General features: G+C 39.6%; 1 protein-coding gene across 5 annotated transcripts in view; it reads left to right on the forward strand.

The window, feature by feature from the left end:
* The window catches only part of PTPRZ1 (protein tyrosine phosphatase receptor type Z1), a 186,839-nt gene that overhangs the window by 75,643 nt on the left and 90,656 nt on the right, over window positions 1–20,540 (forward strand). For all 5 annotated transcript variants that reach the window (XM_023250521.2, XM_023250522.2, XM_023250523.2 and 2 more), the window contains one exon: window positions 18,259–18,438. In XM_023250521.2, coding sequence (XP_023106289.2) covers window positions 18,259–18,438 — 180 coding nt within the window. The remainder of the gene's footprint in view (window positions 1–18,258; window positions 18,439–20,540) is intronic.

Raw genomic sequence — 20,540 nt, forward strand, 5'->3', positions numbered from 1 at the left:
GAACCTAAGAACAGCGATGAGGGCATATCCACAGAGGACACCATCCTCTCAAATGTTTCAAGAAAAAGAAATGGCTTTCTTGTGTACTTGAACCTTTTCTGTAAGTTTAAAATGGTTTCCAAAGAAAAGGTTATACAGCAACCAACAACCAGTTAATATAGATGTGAGGGGGTTCTTATATGTTGTCAACCTTGGATTCAGCTGCTTCTGCCTTTGGTAACGTATATATATGACCAATGTTGACCCCTAAGTAGGGACATCTCTGGGCCCCTATTTAGCAGGAAGAAGTTACAGAAGGTAAGACCTTCCACCCTCAACAACCTTAGAGATAAATTTAAGGGTCAAAATTGTTCAGGGGAAGGAATAATGAGGAGAACAAAGGCAAAAGGAAATGTAGATAAAATTCAATTTCCTTACAGTTTGCAGCCCATTAACATATACTTGAGACAGGCAGAAAATGGCATTCCTCCAGGAACTCACAACTATCTTAATGTTAATGTTTTTGCTAGAGGTGAAAAGCAACCTTAGCTTGACAATAGCCAGACCTCTAGGATACTGTAAGTCGTCTTTAAATTTTTTTTAAAGTTTATTTATTTATTTTGAGAGATACAGAAACCGTGGGGGAGGGGCAGAGAGAGAGAGGGAGAGAGAGAACCCTAAAAGTGTGGGGCTTGATTCCAGGACCGTGTGATCATGACCTGAGCCAGAATCAAGAGTCGGGTGCTCTACCTACTGAGCCACTCAGGTGCCCCGGAAAATCCGTTCGGAAACTTCCTTTATCTTTCTTTGCCCAACTTAAAAGTGTATGATCAGTCGTTCCTCACGATCCCAAGGCAGCTCTGTCTACCCACGGGTCCTGTCCCCATGCTATAATAAAACACCGTTTTTGCACTGGGAAAAAAAAAAGAAAGAAAGAAATAGAAGAGGAGTAGAAGGTGGGGAAGGTTAAAATGGAGACTCTTACTATTTTACTCTATAGTCTTCTGTGTTGCTCTTTCACTTGAAAATACATGCGAATTTTAATTGTTTAATAGAAAAGAAATGGAAAAATAATATCATAGAGCCTGCAAATATGTGCCTACCAAAGCAGAAATTCAATTATACTAGTTTCAGTTCTATTGAATTACCCTCTAGTTTTAATTGAAAAACAAAGATAATTCAATTGGTAATTCTACATTGAGTTTAATGATTTTTCTATAGAAATAATTTGGATTAGAAAATAATACTGGGGCCTCAAAAATACATCATTTAATGTGAGCTTCCGTTTATTCAGATGTGCCAGGGATTCTAACTAAAATAAATGAAAACAGGATGTTGCAGTGAGAATTTGTTTTGTAACTCTTTAAAACTTTGTTATTTAGCCTCCGTTAGAAGAATTTTGTTTATGAGGCCAACTCCAGACTAAGTTAAATAGATCTGCCATGGTAACATTATCATTCTGGTTCTAAATAAGTGTTTTCTTTTAATACGCATGCTGAAACTTCCTAATATGACAAACTGGGGCACATGAAATGGAGTTTTATGCTCCAGTGAACTGGATTCTCTGTAGCTGCTTAGAAATATCTGGAGCGTTCTAGTGGATTGATTCATTTTTGTGACCATGTTTCCTCTTACCTTTGTGAAATGCATGTTCCTACACATTTTAATTCTTCTAAAAATGGGAATTCATTTATCTGTCTACTGCAGAGTACTCATGAGAACTGAGAGAAATGATGAATGCTAACAAATACAAAAACAATAATAATTGTAGATGATACTCATCAGTTTATTCATTCAATGCTAGTGTCTGTAGATATAACCAGTGACAGAGAAGATAAGGTCTCTGCTCTGATTACCTTCGATTAGGGAGAGAAAAATAAGTAAGCAAGATAATTGCAGAGTATGAGAAGTATTATGAAAAGAATAAACACAATAATGTGATAGAGAAGAGCTTAGCAAAAATAGGAGGGCCTTTCCAACAGAGGGATATCTCAGCTCAGATATGAAGAAAGAGAAGCAGCCAGCCAGTGAAGAGTAGGGAGGTGAGTGTTTCAGGCAAGGGCATGGTGAGTGCAAAGGCACTGAGACAAAAACAATGGTGTGATTGAGGAAGAGTGGAATGTGGTAAAATGGACACAGTACAGAGCCCCTTATGTCAGGCATCGTGCCAATGGTTTTCTCTGTATTAGCTCCTTTAAGCCTCGTAGAAATCTTATGAGGCTCATCCTAATATGGTCCATATTTTTGAGTGGGTGATATTGAGTAACAGAATGGTAAAGAAACGTTTTCACCCATGCAGTCTGACTTCAGAACCTGTGCTTTCAATCTTATACCGTGCTATTTCCCAAAGAAAGCACCATACAAATGTAAATTACTATTGTTATTGTTGATACAGTTTCTGTTACCTTTTATAGCTTAAAAAACTCATCTGTATTTCCGTATTTCATTCCATGAAGAATGTGTGCCTGCTCTATTTGCCAAGCTTTACGTAGAATATAGACAAATTAAAAAAAAACAAAAAACAAAGAATATAGACAAACTGGAGAGTATTAGGAAGAATTAGTAAAGAGTCTTGACATTTGTGAAGCATGTGTGACTCTCATGAAAAGGATAAAGCTCAGGAAACTATTCATCTCTTAGTCACTATTCATATATTTATAGGACCATCCAGTGGAAAAATAACTAAATGTTTTGTATGGCCTCCTAGTAGATACAATTTTGGGAGAAAACTACTTTTGAAGAGGAATGTATTTTGATAGAGGAAATGACTTTCTAACATCCAAAAAATCTAAAATTGGAATATCTATTCTGGGGGAGATAAAGAGACCCCAACATCAGAGGTACTTAAGCTGAGGCAGTAAACCCTGTTATTAAGAGGGTTATTAATTGTCTGTAGAAGATTCAGGCAGTCATTGGATAATTGAACTAGGATGGTTTTTCCCAATCCTGAGACTCTATGATAGGCATGCTATGGCCAGAGACTATGAGACTCTGACTTGTCAGAACATGGTAAAGACCCCCAATGCCAGATGTAGCTGAAGAAGCAAAGTAAAAGCCCAAACAGGAGGGCTGCACTTAAGATATTGAAAACCCCATTGTCTTCTTCTCAAGGGGACTGGCAATCTGGCTGAGACTTGAAAGCAGGGAATTGATATTTCAAGTCTTTTTAGATTACTTGTAATTCTCATTGGATTGCATTGATTTGTTTATCTCTATGTCTTCTTCTAGACCCTAGATTCACTGAAGGAAAATTCATATTTTTGTTTTCAGACCTAAAGCATTAGAAAAGAAAGTAACTAAGACAATAAGTAGCAAGCCCTTACAGGTCCAGAGCATAGGTTCAGCCAGTCAAACTTGGATTTAGAAGTGTACTTGTGGCCAGCGTTCACTTTCCAGTGATCCATCCAGGTCCTAGACGTGTGCTCCTTGAACATGCTATCAGAAGACTCATTCACTAAAATGCATTTTTCATTTAGGAGATTATGGAATCCAAGTGATTCAGTAAAAAGGCATGATTTGTATGGAATTAGATCTTAGATCTGGAAGTTTTCTCCATTTGGTGTTCTAGAGTTCTACCAAATGAAATTACAATGAAGTAGTTGAAAATAAACATTTTATGCTAAGCCAGTTTGTTGATTTTTATAGAGATATGGTATAGGGTTACCTTCTTTGAAACTCAAAGTTTCAGATAGATTTCTTTTTTTTTTTTAATTTTTTTTTTCAACATTTATTTATTTTTTGGGGACAGAGAGAGACAGAGCATGAACGGGGCAGGGGCAGAGAGAGAGGGAGACACAGAATCGGAAACAGGCTCCAGGCTCTGAGCCATCAGCCCAGAGCCTGACGTGGGGCTCGAACTCAGGGACTGCGAGATCGTGACCTGGCTGAAGTCGGACGCTTAACCGACTGCGCCACCCAGGTGCCCCTCAGATATATTTCTTAAACAAGGGATATCAGTGGCTTCTTGGAATTGAGATAATTATAACCTCATTGCTACCTACCACTGAAGAAAAAAATACTTCATTTGCAATACTTTTTGGTATTACTAAAATTTAAAAGTTTTGTCTTTGGGCAGTGAAAAAGACTGATTTATTTGAAGAACTTTTTAAATATGGCCATCTTGAACTAACTTATTTATTTATTTATTTATTTATTTACTTACTTACTTACTTACTTATATTTTTAAGAGAAAGAGAGTATATGGGAATAGGAGAGAGGGGGCAGAGGGTAGGGAGAAAATCCCAAGTAGGCTCCATGCTTAATGAGGAGTCCAATGTGGGGCTCAATCCTATGACCCTGGGTCATGACCTCAGCTGAAATCAAGAGTCGCATGCTCAACTGACTGATCCATCCAGGCGCCCCCTGAACACATTTCAGAAATGTGGTGTAATTTATTATTAGGTAATGGCATATGTGAAGATACGGTATTGCATTAACTAAACCAGAGCAAACAGAGGAATTGGCTCTTCTGCATGTGCATTGATGACTTTTACCTTGCTCTTAATTCTGGCCTTCTCTCAGCATCAATTAGTAAAAAAAATGTCTGAAACAGATGTCATCTGGGACCTTCCAACCTTTCAAAGATATAGGTTATGCTGGCTCAAAAGCCAGCCCGCCTCTTCATTCCCTTACATTCCACTGCCTGTGGAAATCCTAAACCCTCCTTAGGATTTCTGTAAGCTCTCAAGGGGCTCCCTTCTCTGGGCCTGCTTCACTTCCTTTGCCCCAGCGCTATGAACCTGCCCATCCAAAAAGAGAGTCTACTTAAATCTATCATTACTGAAAAGACTGTTAAGGAATCTTCCACTGGGCTGGACATAAGTTAAGATTCATTTGAATCCATACAAGTATATCTTTATTTTGCATAAGGGATAAAACCTTGAATAATCAATTTATTGAAAATCAAAAATACTTGGCTTGCATAACAATTTTTTCTTTATTTGGGATGGATAGTCCCTTGGCAGTGACTCATACTATCTTAGTTTAAAGCCTTTCTCTTCTAAAGAAGAGCCTTCTAAAAAAGAGCCATATATATATATATATATATATATATATATATATATATATACACACACACACACATAAGAAGTAGGGGCACTTGCTAGTTGAATGGACTATTGCAATAAATCTGCTCATAATGTAAACTAGTTACCAGCTTTTTTTTTATCAGATTTATAAATTGTCATGGACTGGAATTTTTTATATTCAAAAACTCTTTTATTTAAACATCATTGCTGAGGGGCACCCAACTGGGTGGCTCAGTCTGTTAAGTGGCCGACGTTAGCTCAGGTCATGATCTCTCACTTTGTGAGTTCAAACCCCATATATAATGTAGCAAGACTGAGAAAAGGGAATTTTTGCAAAAGGCAAACAGACTTTTAATAAAACTTAAGTAACACCATGCCACCTGCAACTTAAATTCCTCCAATAGCCTACCAGATGATGTCCAGCCCCCTTGTCCTGGCATTCAAAGCCTGAATGTCTGCTCACTTTTACCCCTATCCTCTCTCCTTCCTTGCATTTTATGTGTCAGTAGAACCTCCTACTGTTCTTCCCAAACACCCATTTTTTCTCTTTTCTGTGCTCATGCTGTTCTCTCTTCCTAACTTCCTTCCTCACCTTTCATTTGAAATACTTGTCCATCGTCCAAGACTTGTCTCGGACATCTTGTCATTCAGGACTCTTTCTTTGTCTTTTGTCCCATCTATATTCTGTAAAACTCATTTTGTGTCCCTGGAATATTCCATGCTTATTTCTTCTCTTGTACATATTAGATTATATTCGAATTAATAGTTGATATGTCTTGGGTCCTAACTAAAACGTGAGTTCTTGATGATGGGTACTGTTTTATTTGTCTGAGTTGTTTTACCACTTAAGTTCTAACATTAAACACTCCATAAGTATTTGATGAATGAGTGAACAAATGAACAAATAAAAGCTGTATTTAATGGAATCAGCTTTTGATGGGATCTCAAGATAATATGAAATAAAGAATTCCTGGTGGGAGCAATGGATTTGTGGTATTTACCCGCAGCCTCTTTCTTAGTCCTTGCTTGTGACCAATAGCATACATCTGGGAGATTTGTTTTATGAGAGTATTTTGTGATAAATGCATACAGAGAGGAGGAGATGATGATTTTATATAGGAAGTAAGCCAGAATCTTTGGTCTTATAGGCAGCATGTTCTCTTACCAAAACAATGAAACCATACTATAGGAAAATTGATCCAAAGCCCTATCACAAATAGAAAAATATCAGGTTATATCTGTGTCTCAGACTTCAACTCTGAATCCTTGGTCCTTTCACCAAAGGTAGGAAAAAGAGCCACGGCCATGCCCCATATCGATAATAAGTATGTGGACAATGAGCACTGGGCACAGTCATGACAGTCGCGTCCCTGCCACCAATGCAGCCACCATTATCTATTGTGCTGCTTTTTCCTTTGCTTCCTTTGCAGAAGAGGAAAAGTTCATGACCACAGGGGAGTTTACAGTGAGGCGAAGGCAACTTTCAGAGCTACTCTACAAAGAGAGTTTTTTATTTTTTATTCCAAATCCAGGAGTAATTTCCAGGGCTCATTTTTGGGTTCTGTATTTGCAATCTCATCAGTAGTAGCCAGATGGTAGCAACAAAGAAAAGAAATCTTGCTCTGTGTGTCTCTCCTCAATCCACAGATAATTTCTCTGCTTTTCATTGAGGTCAGTCAGTTAACAACAAATGCTACAGACAAGTCCTGCAATTAATCAGCCTGCATTGCCTTCTGTTTCAATCTTGAATATTAAGCAGTGGACTCATTTGGAGAGAATCGGGCAAATATAAAGGTCATAACATTAATCACCGAGTTACCTAAACCCTGAGCCTTTTCTTCCTTTCAGAAGTGGTGGCTTGTCAGGAGAGAAAACAGTCACAAGAACTCTCCATGGTTGCTGGTGATTGTTAAAGTCCAACGAGGATTTTTCCACTTTTGATTAGTTAAATATTTGATACTAGTCTATGGCAGTAGAAACACTGCAATATCGGGCTTTGTCACCATCGCTCTTATTTTCTAGCTTAAAGATGACGGAGGATGCTGTGGTAACTGTTTAATAGCTTTTTTGAAAAACTACCTTTGTCTCCCCATACCAGATCTGAGATTGGCGGGGTGTGGGGGGGGCGGAGCTTCAGCACTTTTTTGCTGAACTTCTGGTTCCCCAACCTTTTAGAATTCCAACCCACTCGTGGTCCTGTCAGCCGCTGTAGGACCTCAGCCCCCTACCCTCTGTGCTTGTCCCATCAGGACCACAGAACTTGCAAAAACAAAAACACACAGAGACACTCTTCTGAGAGGTGCCTCTGCAGACTCATGGCTCCCACATCAGCAGAGCTCTGGGTGCCTTCTGTCAGTCTTACCTGTCCGCTATTTCAGTCAATTTTCCTGTTTCATACGATTTTCCTGAAGCTCAGTCCCCTCCCTGCCTCACCCCACAGGTGATGGTCCTGTCTCCCTCCAGTTTTCCTAAGAAAACACGGGTAGGGGATAAAAAGATTCACATACCTGCCCGTGTACGTGTTTTCGCTCCTTGACTTTGCACAGTCTGAGAGTGAGAGATTATTATTCCTATTACAGATAAAGTGGCAGGTGTGGGGTGCCTCTGAATGGTGTGCTCAACTCCCAAATCTCTTTTCCTTCCACGTTATGTGATCTTGCTTTACAGCTGAGGCTCTGTAGTATGAACCATCAAATTTCTCATTTTCCCATTTCTAAACACTTAAATACAAATCCACATTTCTTCGATTTTTTTATGTTTTTTTTTTTCCTCTCATGAGCTAATAATCCTCCATCCGTGGCCTATATCTTCCTCCCTTGGGTGGACCTTGTTCATGAACCTCCCTTAACTTCAAACTCCTTCTTGTAATAATTTTCTCTGCCTGCATGAATCTCTTTCTGTGTCAAAATCCATTTCTCATCCTTGATCTGCCTCTGGATGCTACCCTATTGCTGTTCTTTCCTTCACAGCAAGTTTTTATTTATTTATTTATTTTTTATTTAAAAAAAAATTTTTTTTCAACGTTTTTTATTTATTTTTGGGACAGAGAGAGACAGAGCATGAACGGGGGAGGGTCAGAGAGAGAGGGAGACACAGAATCGGAAACAGGCTCCAGGCTCTGAGCCATCAGCCCAGAGCCCGATGCGGGGCTCAAACTCACGGACCGCGAGATCGTGACCTGGCTGAAGTCGGACGCTTAACCGACTGCGCCACCCAGGCGCCCCCACAGCAAGTTTTTAAAAAGCATTTTGTTAACTCTCCTTTGTCACCTCCAGTTCACTCTTGTGCCTGCTGTAGTCTGAATTCCAGGGCTGTCATTTCACTGAAGTTGTTTTGTTCTAGGAAGGTGAGATTTGCTGTTAAGAAATAACCAAATCCAGTGGGTACTCGTCAGTCGTGACCTTTGGTCTCTGCTGTGCATGCTTCCTACTTTGGAATAATCTCTCATTGAGAGATTTATAACTTTCATGATGCCATTTTCTCCTAAATTTGTAATTCAGCCGTTCTTAATTTCTTTTGGCGCTTTCCTCTTCCCTCATGCTCCTTATGTTAGTGCTTTCCAGTGTCTTATCATTGACCCTCTTCTTCTCTATCAAGTTCAATTGAAATATATCCACATCTATTAAATTACACTTCTTTGATGACATCCTCTAACCTCTCTCTAGTCCAGACATCTCAATGGCCTGTATTTTTATTGTCTAATGAACTTCCATGGGCATCTCAAAGTCTGTATGTTCAAAATCAGATGCAAAGTCTTTCTTTCCATCCATTCCCGCAACCAGTATGACTGGTACCATTATCCACCCAGGCAGGCTCTAGTCAGGATCTTGGAAGTCATCCTTTGCCCTTCTCTTTTGATCACTTCCAGATAAGAATCCTTTAAAACATTCCTAAATTCTCGGAACAACATGCTGCTTTTAGTAGTTTATTGCATCAGTTTGTACCCCCGTAATTTCTTGCCTTAAACGAAATTCTTCTTTACTTCTTTATAGGATTTATTTCATTTTCTGATTAAAACAGTGGTTAATTGTAGCCTATTAACCTATTATGTATGTAGTCTATTATGTAGAATGAGCATCATTCTCTTGTTTCACTTGATGACTTCATTTATACCCACTACAGATGATCAGGTTTTGATTACTTACATTAAGACCAGTAGTATTTTACTATGTCAGTGTCCTTAGACCTTTTCATTTAATGTTTTTATTTTTTTCCTGTGGTCTACAAAAACCTAAGTTTATTTTTTGCTGCATTATAGAGCAGTAGTTTTTACTGTTGTTGTTTTCTGGGGTTTCTTGTTTGTGTACTTTGGATTTTTCTAACTTGAAAAGGTCCTAAAATTTTAAATAGGAACTTTGAAGTAAGTTTCTGATCTCTTTCTCTATTTGTGTTGAACTTCGGTTAATTTTTTTCCAACTATATATGTTACGCTATGCTCACACAAGCTACCATCTGTCACCATACAACACTATTATAATACCATGGACTATATTCCCTATGCCTTTCACCCCTGTGACTTATTCATCCATAACTGGAAGCCTGCTTTTCCACTCCCTTTAACTCCTTTGTGTCCATCCACCCCCCCCCCTTCTAGCAACTACTAGTTTCTTCTCTATATTTGTGGGACTTTTTCTTTCTTTCTTTTCTTTTCTTTTTTTTTTTTTTTCCTTTTTGAATGAGAGAGAGAGCAAGGGGCGGGGGGAGGGAGAGAATCTTAAGCAGGCTCTGCACTGTCAGCTTAACCAACTGAGCCAGCCAGGTGCCCCTGGGTCTCTTTTCTTAAATATCATAATGCTTACGGAACATATGTGCTAGCATTTTTCTACATAAATTGGTAACTACCTTCCCTTGACATGTCTCAATGGGATATATCGGCCAGGCTTGTCAAGATTTTCTGCTGTCCTGATGTGAGGGTCCCATTAGAACAGATGATAAAGGAAAATGTGATCTTGACTAAACAGCTTCTCATTCTGGAACTGCCTGCATTTGATCGGCTTTCAGTCCAGTTATAATAGTACCCATTATCTATATTCGCCAACTGCTTTGCTCCTACTAGCTCCAAAAAACCTGTTTGGCCAGAAACAGAAACAGGCATGCTGATTTGTGCATGTAAATTCATCCTCCTTCTTGTTTCTTCCATGGGAAATTAGTCAGACATCCTTCTTCCTTTGCTTTCGGTCAGTTTACGTGATGACTTTTACTGATGTGACATAAAAATCACTTAATGATTGTTATTCAGCACTTTTAGGTTTTAGTTTCTTGTCTTTGAGAAAGCCCCCTTTCTCAAGCAGATGACTTGAGCATCTGAAAAGTGTCTACTTAAACATACCATCTTTCCATTTTGCTGGAGTTCTAAATTCTAATGCTAAATTTTCATTGAAAATAACACTGAATGGGGCACGTGGGTGGCTCAGTCGGTTAAGCGTCTGACTTCAGCTCAGGTCATGATCTCACAGTTCGTGGTGGCTCAGTCGGTTAAGCGTCTGACTTCAGGTCATGATCTCGCAGTTCGTGGGTTAGAGCCCTGAGTTGGGCTGTGCACTGACAGCTCAGAGCCTGGAGCCTGCTTCAGATTCTGTGTCTTCCTCTCTCTCTGCCCCTCCCCTGCCTGCACTCTCCGTCTGTCTCTTGGTCTCTCTCTCTCTCTCTCTCTCTCTCTCTCTCAAAAATCATCTTAAAATTAAAAATTAAAAAAAAATAAAGCTCTGACTTACAGGGTGTAGAATTTTGAATGGAGTTAATTCGAGGCAATTACCAATAGACACTACAATCATCACTGCAGTCCACACTTCAATATTACCTTTATATTTGCTCTTATTAATGTTTTTTTAAAGTTTATTTATTTTGAAAGAGAGAGAGAGTGGAGGAGGGGCACAGAGAGAGAGAGAGAATCCTAAGTTAGATACTGGTGAAATATTTCCCTACACAGAATCTATTTAAAAATGTGTTTCTATTTAGAATTCTATTTCTATTGGTCAAGATGTACAGTACAAGGACATTGAAGGGTGAGTAGCTATACATCTTATTGAGGTACATATTCATTCAGGAAAATTTTATGTAATTCTTAAGTGCCAAGTTTTCAGAAAGATACTGAAATTACAATATGAGTAAGAGGCAGACTTATCGTAGTTCAGATAAGTACAAGGTGTTTTAGAGCTCAGGCGGCTATAACAAACTACCCTAGACTGGTAGCCTACAAACAAAGGAAATTTAATTTGCACAATTCTGGAGACTAGAAGCCCAAGATCAAGGCAATACTGAGGACTGCTTCCTTAGATCACTATCTTTCTACTGTAACCTCACAGGGCAGAAAAGTCGAGAGATCTCTCTGGGATCTCTTTCCTAAAAGCACTAACCCCATTCACAAGGGCTCTGTCTTTATGATCTGATCACCTTCCAAAGACTCTGCCTCTGAATACCATCACGCTAGGGATTATAATTTTTAAAAAAAAAAATTTTTTTTCAGTGTTTTTTTAGTTTTGGGACAGAGAGAGACAGAGCATGAACGGGGGAGGGTCAGAGAGAGAGGGAGACACAGAATCGGAAACAGGCTCCAGGCTCCTAGCCATCAGCCCAGAGCCTGACGCGGGGCTCGAACTCACGGACCGCGAGATCGTGACCTGGCTGAAGTCGGACGCTTCACTGATTGCGCCACCCAGGCGCCCCAAGGGATTATAATTTTTAACATGAATTTTGGGGCATTCAGTCCGTTGCACAGGGATCCTATAAAAATCAAATGAAGACAAAAAGAAGATGCTTTTGAAACTGCCCCAAATTAAGTAGCCTGTTCCTTCTTATCCTGCATACCTGCCAGTTTAATCTCTCTGATAAGGCAGCTGTGAGTTTCTTACTCTTCCAAAGCCTCCTGCCTCCCATTGGCCTAACCAGCGACATTTGATGGGTCTGTCTTTTCATCTCCTTCTAGAATTGCTTGATATCCACTCTTGCTTATTGGACCAAGCTAGATTGCTCACTTCTCTCTGAGCCCTGCCTAAACTGTTCTGCCACCATGGTTTGCTCTTGGTTCCCTCTGCCTGTCAAGATCCCCCCCTTCCCTCAAGACCTCCATTGTGTGCTTTTGACCTCACATTTATTTCCATCCCATCTACTCCTTTAGACATTTGTCTACTTTGTAGTTAACACACGCCCCAGCCTCCTGGAATGCAAGAATAAATAGACAAGCAAACAAACTTGAACTCATGCATATCTCCCCACAGAGGCTAGAATTGCTTTTCATTCTGTTTAGAATAGAGAGTGCACAGAATGTAAGTATTGAATACATTTATTTGGTGCACAAAGACTATCACAAGCATTTAATTTGTTTCTACTATGTGCCAGACTCAAAGTTTGGCAATAAGATATAGATGAAATAGGGGCGCCTGGGTGGCGCAGTCGGTTAAGCGACCGACTTCAGCCAGGTCACGATCTCGCGGCCCGTGAGTTCGAGCCCCGCGTCGGGCTCTGGGCTGATGGCTCAGAGCCTGGAGCCTGTTTCCGATTCTGTGTCTCCCTCTCTCTCTCTGCCCCTCGCCCGTTCATGCTCTGTCTCTCTCTGTCCCAAAAATAAATAAACGTTGAAAAAAAAAAAAGAGTAAAAAAAAAAAAAGTATAGATGAAATAGATAAATTAACGAACAAAATATAGTCTGGTAAGTGCTCCCATAGAGGAAAGCACAGGAAATTTATAGGAATGATACTAATTCAGATGAATCAATATGTGCATGAAAGAATGGATGACTATGTGAATGAATAATTTATTTTAATTTTCTAAAGTTGACATTTAGTACTCTGCCGTCCTCCTTATGGGTGAATCACCCTGATAATCTTCTGTTGCAACCACAGTGAGTCCTAATTTCTTCCTTCACGACAGTCTCCAATCACACTCAGGTGGATACAATATAGATCTAATGAATTCTTTACACCTGCTTTCTCAGGCACATCATCCTGGCTTTAACCACTGAGGTTCCCAATTGCAACATTAAAAATATTAATTTGGGAATTTAAAAAATAGTAGTTAAGCATAAGATTAATCTAATTTTTCATTAGTAAAGACAAGTAAAATCTATTTAATGCTTCTTGATCTATGTTTCATTCTTGTGCACAATTTCAACACTTTATTAGTTTACTTCCTTTGGCTTTCTACTTATGATGATTTGAAACAACCTTGTTTCCAGAGTCCTTTTCAAGAAGAACCTCAAGTTCTTTTTATGGGCTTTTTTTTTTTTTTGGTCTTTAAAATATATATATATTTTTTTTTTTTTTAATTTTTTTTTTCAACGTTTATTTATTTTTGGGACAGAGAGAGACAGAGCATGAATGGGGGAGGGGCAGAGAGAGAGGGAGACACAGAATCGGAAACAGGCTCCAGGCTCTGAGCTATCAGCCCAGAGCCCGACGCGGGGCTCGAACTCACGGACCGCGAGATCGTGACCTGGCTGAAGTCGGACGCTTAACCGACTGCGCCACCCAGGCGCCCGAAAATATATATATTTTTTAATGTTTGTTTTTTGGAGACAGAGAGACAGAGTGCAAGCAGGGGAGGGGCAGAGGGAGAGGGAGACACAGAATCCGAAGCAGGCTCCAGGTTCTGAGCTGTCAGCACAGAGCCCGACACAGGGCTCGAACCCACAAAGCGTGGGATCATGACCTGGGCCGAAGTCAGATGCTTAACCGACAGCCATCCTAGTGCCCCTTCTTTGGTCTTTTAATTACAAAAATTCGGGAGGCTTCTTGGACATATGCTCTTCTTGGCACCATGATCTAGTTGGTGTTTTAAACTGGATCCACACTCAGTATAATCATTTGATACACTTCAAACGTAATCCAGTCACTTAGGATCATTGTGCTACAAAGTGTCCAAATCTACAAGTTGGACATCAGGTCTTCGTGATATCTGTCAGCAGAAGTTTGGTAGGGACTACTCAACAAAATTGTCATATAACAAACAGTCAAATATGACCTATGGCTCATTTTAGAAATGTTTCCTTTTTCCTATTGCCATTTTATGTTAGATCTCTCTGAGATTTTAAACTCATAAAACAAACAAAAAAAGAATCATTTTTTATTTGTCTGATTTAGTCATTAAGCCAGTGTTTATTGAACACATACTATGTGCCAGGTTTTTTTCTAGCTTCTGGGGTGTGGAAACAAATAAATAAACTTAATATCTCAGGAGAACAAAAATGACGTGAGGAGAGGGGATTGAGAATGACCAAGGGAGGGATATGTTTTTCATGCAGGAGGTTCACTGAAATCCTCTCCAAGGAGATGCATTTGAGCAGAGACCCGATAGAAGCAGGAGAGTGAGAGAGAGTGAGCCATGCAGACTTTGGGGGCAGAGCAGTCCAGGAGGGTGGCAGCAAGTGTCAAGCCCTGAGGCTTCCCTCGCTCCAGGGAACCTGTGTGACTGGAGTAGAGAGATTAATGCGGAGGGGTAGGAAACGAGATCAGAGAGGATGGGAGTGATGGTATTATATGGGATTTCTACGCCATGGTAAAGAGCTTATATTTTCTTCTGAGTGGGATGAAAAGGGATTGGGGAGACCCAAATCAGGAAGTGACACACAATTTGATATGTATATGCATATATTTTTTTAATGCTTATTTATTTATTTTTGAGAGAAAAATAGAGAGAGTGAGGGAGGGGCAAAGAGCGAGGAAGAGAAAATCCTAACCAGGCTCTACGCTATCAGCACAGAACCCAAGAAGGACACTAAGTTACAAACCGTGAGATCACGACCTGAGCCAAAATCAAGAGTCGAGACAGTTGACTGTCCCACCCAGGGGCCCCTTGATATATATTTTAAAGGATTACTTTAGTTACTGATTGTATTCGTTTTCTTACGCTGTGTAACAAATTACTGCAGATTGAGTGGCCTTTAAACACATATTTGTTATCTCGCAGCTTCCGTGGGTCAGGATCAGAGAGGGACTACTTAACTGGGTTCTCTGCCTGGGGTCTCATAAGTGCAAAACCAAGATGCTGGACTATGTTCTCATCTGAAGCTGTATGCAGGCTATTGGCAGAATTCACTTCCTTATTGTAAGATTGAGGTCCAGGTCCCCGTTTTTGTTTGTTTATTTGTTTTTGCCATCTTAACCACTTTTTCTGCTGTGGTAAAACAAACCAACGAACCAACAAAACAAAACTCATAACACAAAATTTTCCATCCTAACATTTTTTAAGTGTGCAGTCCAGTAGTGTTAAGTATACTCATACTGTTGTAAAATGGCTCCCCAGAACTTTTTCATCTTGCAAATCTGAAATTCTGTACCCAGTAAATAGCTTCCCCTTTCCCCTCTCCCCATCTCCTGGTAACCAGCGTTCTACTTTCTCTCTCCATGAATTTGGTTATTTTGGCTACCTCATGTCAATGGAATCGCACAGTATTTGTCTTTTCGTGACTAGCATATTGTGTCTGTTTTTGCTGGCCGTCAGCCTGGGGGCGCTGTCGGATCCTAGTTATTTGTACCCCTCTTCCAACCTTTGAAGAAGTGTATTTCTTCAAAGCCAGGAGAATCTCTCACACTCTGAATCTTTCTCTCTGTCTCCAATTTGCTATGACAGGACCTTCTATCACAGCAGGGACTCCCCGTCACCTTCATCATATAATGTAACCTAGTCAAGGGAATGACTATTCCATTACATTCACAGCCTGCCCACCTTTGAGTGGAAGAGATTATGCGGGGCATGTAGAGCAGCGTGTGGGAATCTGGGGGGCATCTCACAATTCTGCCTACAACGAAAGTGGAGAATGGCATTGTGGATGGGGGGCAAAAGAAGAAGCTGGAGACTGGTGAGAAGGCACTAGAGATATATCTAAGCCATTGCCTCACAAAATTTAATGTGTATGTGAATCTCCTGGGGATCCCGTTAAAATTAGACTCGGACTTAGCAACGTTATGGTGGAGGCCTGAGTCTCCCTAACAATCTCCTAGGTGATGGCAATGCTGCTTGTGAAATAGCAAGACACAGACAGGCTCACGGGGACCGTGGCTCAGGCTAGGGTGGTAACAGTGGAGAAGAGAAACCGTCTGATAGAGGATATAATTTGAAGGTCGACCCGAAAGGGCTTGGTGAGGAGGAAACCGAGCCATGAGGACGACTTTTATGTTCAGGGGATGGCAGAGGTCATAGGAAGAGTTTGTTTCTGGGCAGAAATCAAGTGTTTAGTGGTGGATATGCCAAATTAGAGTCCACATAGAGATGATCACTATATGATGTGGGAAATAGCAGGTTTATTAGTCAAATGCAGTGTTACTAGCCACTTAAAATTTTATGTTCGCTGCACCACAATCATGAGACTCTTCCTAAGGGTGCTTGAAATTTATTGGAGTGCATTAAAAAATTTAAGCAGTACAGAGGGTCTTACTGATTCATGCGGCAGTTTCTCTGCTTCTCTTACAGTGACGTTAGTGAAACAGGCAGTTTCTTTTCCCCATGTCCCTGTTCTTTACAGTGAAATTAACATATCATTACTCAAACCATTAAAGCTGTTCCTAGAAGCCAAAATACGCATCACTGTGCATGTTTAAAGCATATTGTATTCCAGCACTCTCTAGGAATAGAGCTAGATTTTAAAATAAAGTTAAGTTCTCAGCACCTATTGATTTTGGTAGATGCCTCACTAGGAGATGAATCACCTCATTTTTCCTGGCTATGTAGGCCATTTCACAGTACGACTAATGATTATTTCTTTCTGGGGCTAAATTATGCAAAGTTCATTTTGTCACATTATGAGAGCTTTGCATGGAAGTCAAAATCTTCTCTGATGCCTTTATCAAAAAAACAAGATGGCATAGACGAGGACATACGGAGGGTATGTTTATGTATAGTTTCCCTAAACATTAACCACGTAAAATCTTGACTTTACCCATACTTACTTTCTTTTTTCTTTTTAAAAATTTATTTTTGGGGCGCCTGGGTGGCGCAGTCAGTTAAGCGTCCGACTTCAGCCAGGTCACCATCTCACGGTCCGTGAGTTCGAGCCCCGCGTCGGGCTCTGGGCTGATGGCTCAGAGCCTGGAGCCTGTTTCCGATTCTGTGTCTCCCTCTCTCTCTGCCCCTCCCCCGTTCATGCTCTGTCTCTCTCTGTCCCAAAAATAAATAAAAAACGTTGAAAAAAAATTTATTTTTTTATTTATTTTGAGAGAGAGAGTGTGAGCAGGGTATGACAGGCAGAGAGAGAGAGAGAGAGAGAGAGAGAGCGAGCAAGAGTTCCAAGCAGGCTCCGCACTGTCAGCACAGAGCCCAATATGGGGCTCAATCTCAGGAACCTAGCAGCTAGCTAGATCGTGACCCATGACCAGAGCCAAAATCCAAAGCCGGATGTGCTCAACCTGCTGAGTCACCCAGGCGCCCCTTCCCCCATACTCATTTTCTGAAAGTGATGCATTTGAAAGGAGAGAAGCTGAAAATGGTGCTTCCACCCTGCTCTTGGGCTAGCTGCAGAAATGTAGAGAGAAAAGTTGATGATTTTAAAATAAAACATACCTGTTCTTGGTGCTGCTTGGGCTGTAGCTAAGGTAATGTCCAGCGGAATAAGGTAACGAGAGATGGTTCATGGTTTCAGGTAGGGGTGAAATAAAGGCAGCCCAGGGCAGTTTTGCTTTAGAGGACTGTTCACTCTGTGGAACAGCTGGAAATTCACTTCCGTGTAGGCGAAATCTTTATAGAAAGCCTGTTTTCTGTTTCTCGTTGTTAAGCAATAAAACTTACTAAGCTTTATGACCCCCCCCCCAAAAAAAAGTGACAGAGAGGAGATATTTCAAGGAAAGCATGTGATTATGTTTTTATACATCAGACCTTGAGCAGATGAAAATTAAACGAGATCATTCAGTGGCAGGAGTGACAGACAGTAGGTCTAAAGAGAACTACCCCCATGGAGAGTGCTGAGGAAGTCAAGAATTTAGGACCTGTCATCTGGACACCTTTCAACCTGGAACCTGGGCTCAGATAGACTACCTGACATGGCAGTTAGGCTTTCTGTTGATTTGGACGAGTATGATGGCTAAGCAAAGCCATTGTTGAACACTGAACTTGATGTGGCTATTGTATAGGCCTCTTTTCATAGTGTGTTATAGGAAAGCCCAGAATCCACACCTGGGCATAATTGTTGTATGCAGTGACTCAAAGATATTCCAGTTTTTTCTACTATTGTTTCTATTTTTATGTAATGTATTAATTTATAATATAAAATTTAAATTTTGCCTAGTAATTTAAGAAACTTATTTCTTACCCTTTCACTTCCTAGGAGCCCTGAATCAAAAAAACTGGGGAAAGAAATATCCAACATGTAGTAGCCCCAAACAGTCTCCTATCAATATTGATGAAGATCTTACCCAAGTCAATGTGAATCTTAAAAAACTTAAATTCCAGGGTTGGGATAAAACATCCTTGGAAAACACATTCATTCATAACACTGGGAAAACAGGTAAAACTGTTTGCATTTTGTTTGTGACTCTAATATGTTTATTGGGCTTAGAGTATGTTTATGTCAGTTTCATTTTATTTTCATTTTCATTTTATTTCATTTCATCTTCTTTGTATAAAGTATAATGTACTGTAAATGCACAAAAACTATAGGCAGAAGAAACCAAGTAGAACACAGTAAATTGGAAGTTTAGATAACATTTTGAAAATGTGTACAAAAAATAAAATGACCAAAGTCATCACATCATGTTCTCCAATAATAGAAAGAGAATTGATGCCTCCACCAGAAGAAATGATAAAGATAATGCAATATATAACTTATGTAATTTTATAACTCCATCGCTGGTTAATTACTTAATCAGAATTTCCTTTTCTTGGACACTCTATTTGCTCTTGTCTGCTTAGCTTCATGCTACATTGAGTATTGGGATACAAAAAAGCAATCAACTATAATTGAATTTTAAGAAAAGAAATTAGTAGTGCTTCTAGATAGAAAGTTTAAAGTTATATACTATCTTTAGGAAGCACTCTCTAAATGCTTTTTTTTAAAGACTATCCTTTTTTCTAAACATGCAAAATATAATACCACGAAAAATTCCAGTAAACAATAGAGAGACAAACTAATAGTTTTCAAAATAAATAGCCTTCCTTTTCTGATATTATATTTTAAACAAAATTGTATGTATATCAGGAAGTTATATAAAAACAAACATAGTCATAAGAAAAAAATATTGTAAATTATAATAGTAGCTATGTTGGGATGGTTTTATCATTAGTGAATTTTTTCTCTATTCTTGATATTTTGGTAATTTGAATGTAGTAATTTAATTTTAAGTCCCATGAGAGTAAGAATTTTACTGTATCAGTTCCTGATATATAATAAGCATTCACTAGGTATATCTTAAGTAATAAGTATTTAATAAAATTATTATATAAGATATTAATTAAATACACAAAAGCATATTATCCCAAATCTTAACATTTTCATTACTAGGTTTGAAGAATGTTACAAAGAAATAAAGCACGTAGCCTCTGCTTTCTTTCTTTTTTTTAAGACTTTATTTTTAAGTTCTCTCTATACCCCATGTAGGGCTCAAATTCACAACCCTGAAGCCAAGAGTTACAATGTTCTACTGACTGAGCCAGCCAGGCACCCCTGCTTTATTTTTCTTAGTGAAGTGTGGTCAAGCACTTGATCTTTAGAGCCACGCTTTTTAGGTTCACTACTGGCTCTGTAAAGTGGAACCTTTAAGTGTGGAACCTTTAGCAAGTTATTTGAACTGTGATTCAATTTCCTTATAATGATATTTCCTTCCTTCATTGTGTGAGGTTGTGTAAAAATCAAATGTTTAACACACGTACTCAGTGTAATGCATAGCACATTGTAAGTGATACATAAATGTTGAGCATTATTGATACTATTCTTGTTGTTGTTACTATTATTAACGGAAGTTTATATCTCTAGCTCGCTGGCCAAAATGTTGGATTGGGTCCCTAATGCAAACATTGGTTTCTGCCTCATGGAACAAAGACTATTTAAATCTGATTGAGAGACATTAAAATCTTACATAAAGCTCTCAAAAGAATCATTAATCTTCAGACCATTTGTAAAATAGAGTTCCAATAATCTGCTGTGGAACTGAAATAGGAGAGTTTAGGATTCTGAGTTGCTACTCGGGGTTCCAACATCAGATGGCTAAAACCCCTTCAGTGGGAATGGATTTCCCACCTTCCTTGCCACAGTAGAGGACAGGAATTCTGAAGCCTGATGAAACCTGGTATGATGCTTGCTTGCAGGGATGAGGAGATGGGACAAAAACACCTGCCTGATAAGGAGTAGAAAGAGCTAAAAGTGAGAAGGTGGGGGGCACTCCCAAGAGAAGACTTTTCTTGTCCACTCCTCTGTTCCTTCTCCCTTTGCTCTGTCCCCTCACTACCCTAAAATGCCTTAGGAAAGCATACCCCTGGGGAAATGGCAAGCTCAGGACACCAAATGAACAGGGCAGAGGGACTGGCTGTCTTCTGCTATAAGGGCCATACAGTAGTTAAGGTCTTTGCTTTAGTTTGTATTTGTGGCAATAAGATACATTAAGTGTATTTTGC

This window comes from Felis catus, chromosome A2, assembly GCF_018350175.1.
Source record: "Felis catus isolate Fca126 chromosome A2, F.catus_Fca126_mat1.0, whole genome shotgun sequence".
Taxonomy (NCBI): domain Eukaryota; kingdom Metazoa; phylum Chordata; class Mammalia; order Carnivora; family Felidae; genus Felis; species Felis catus.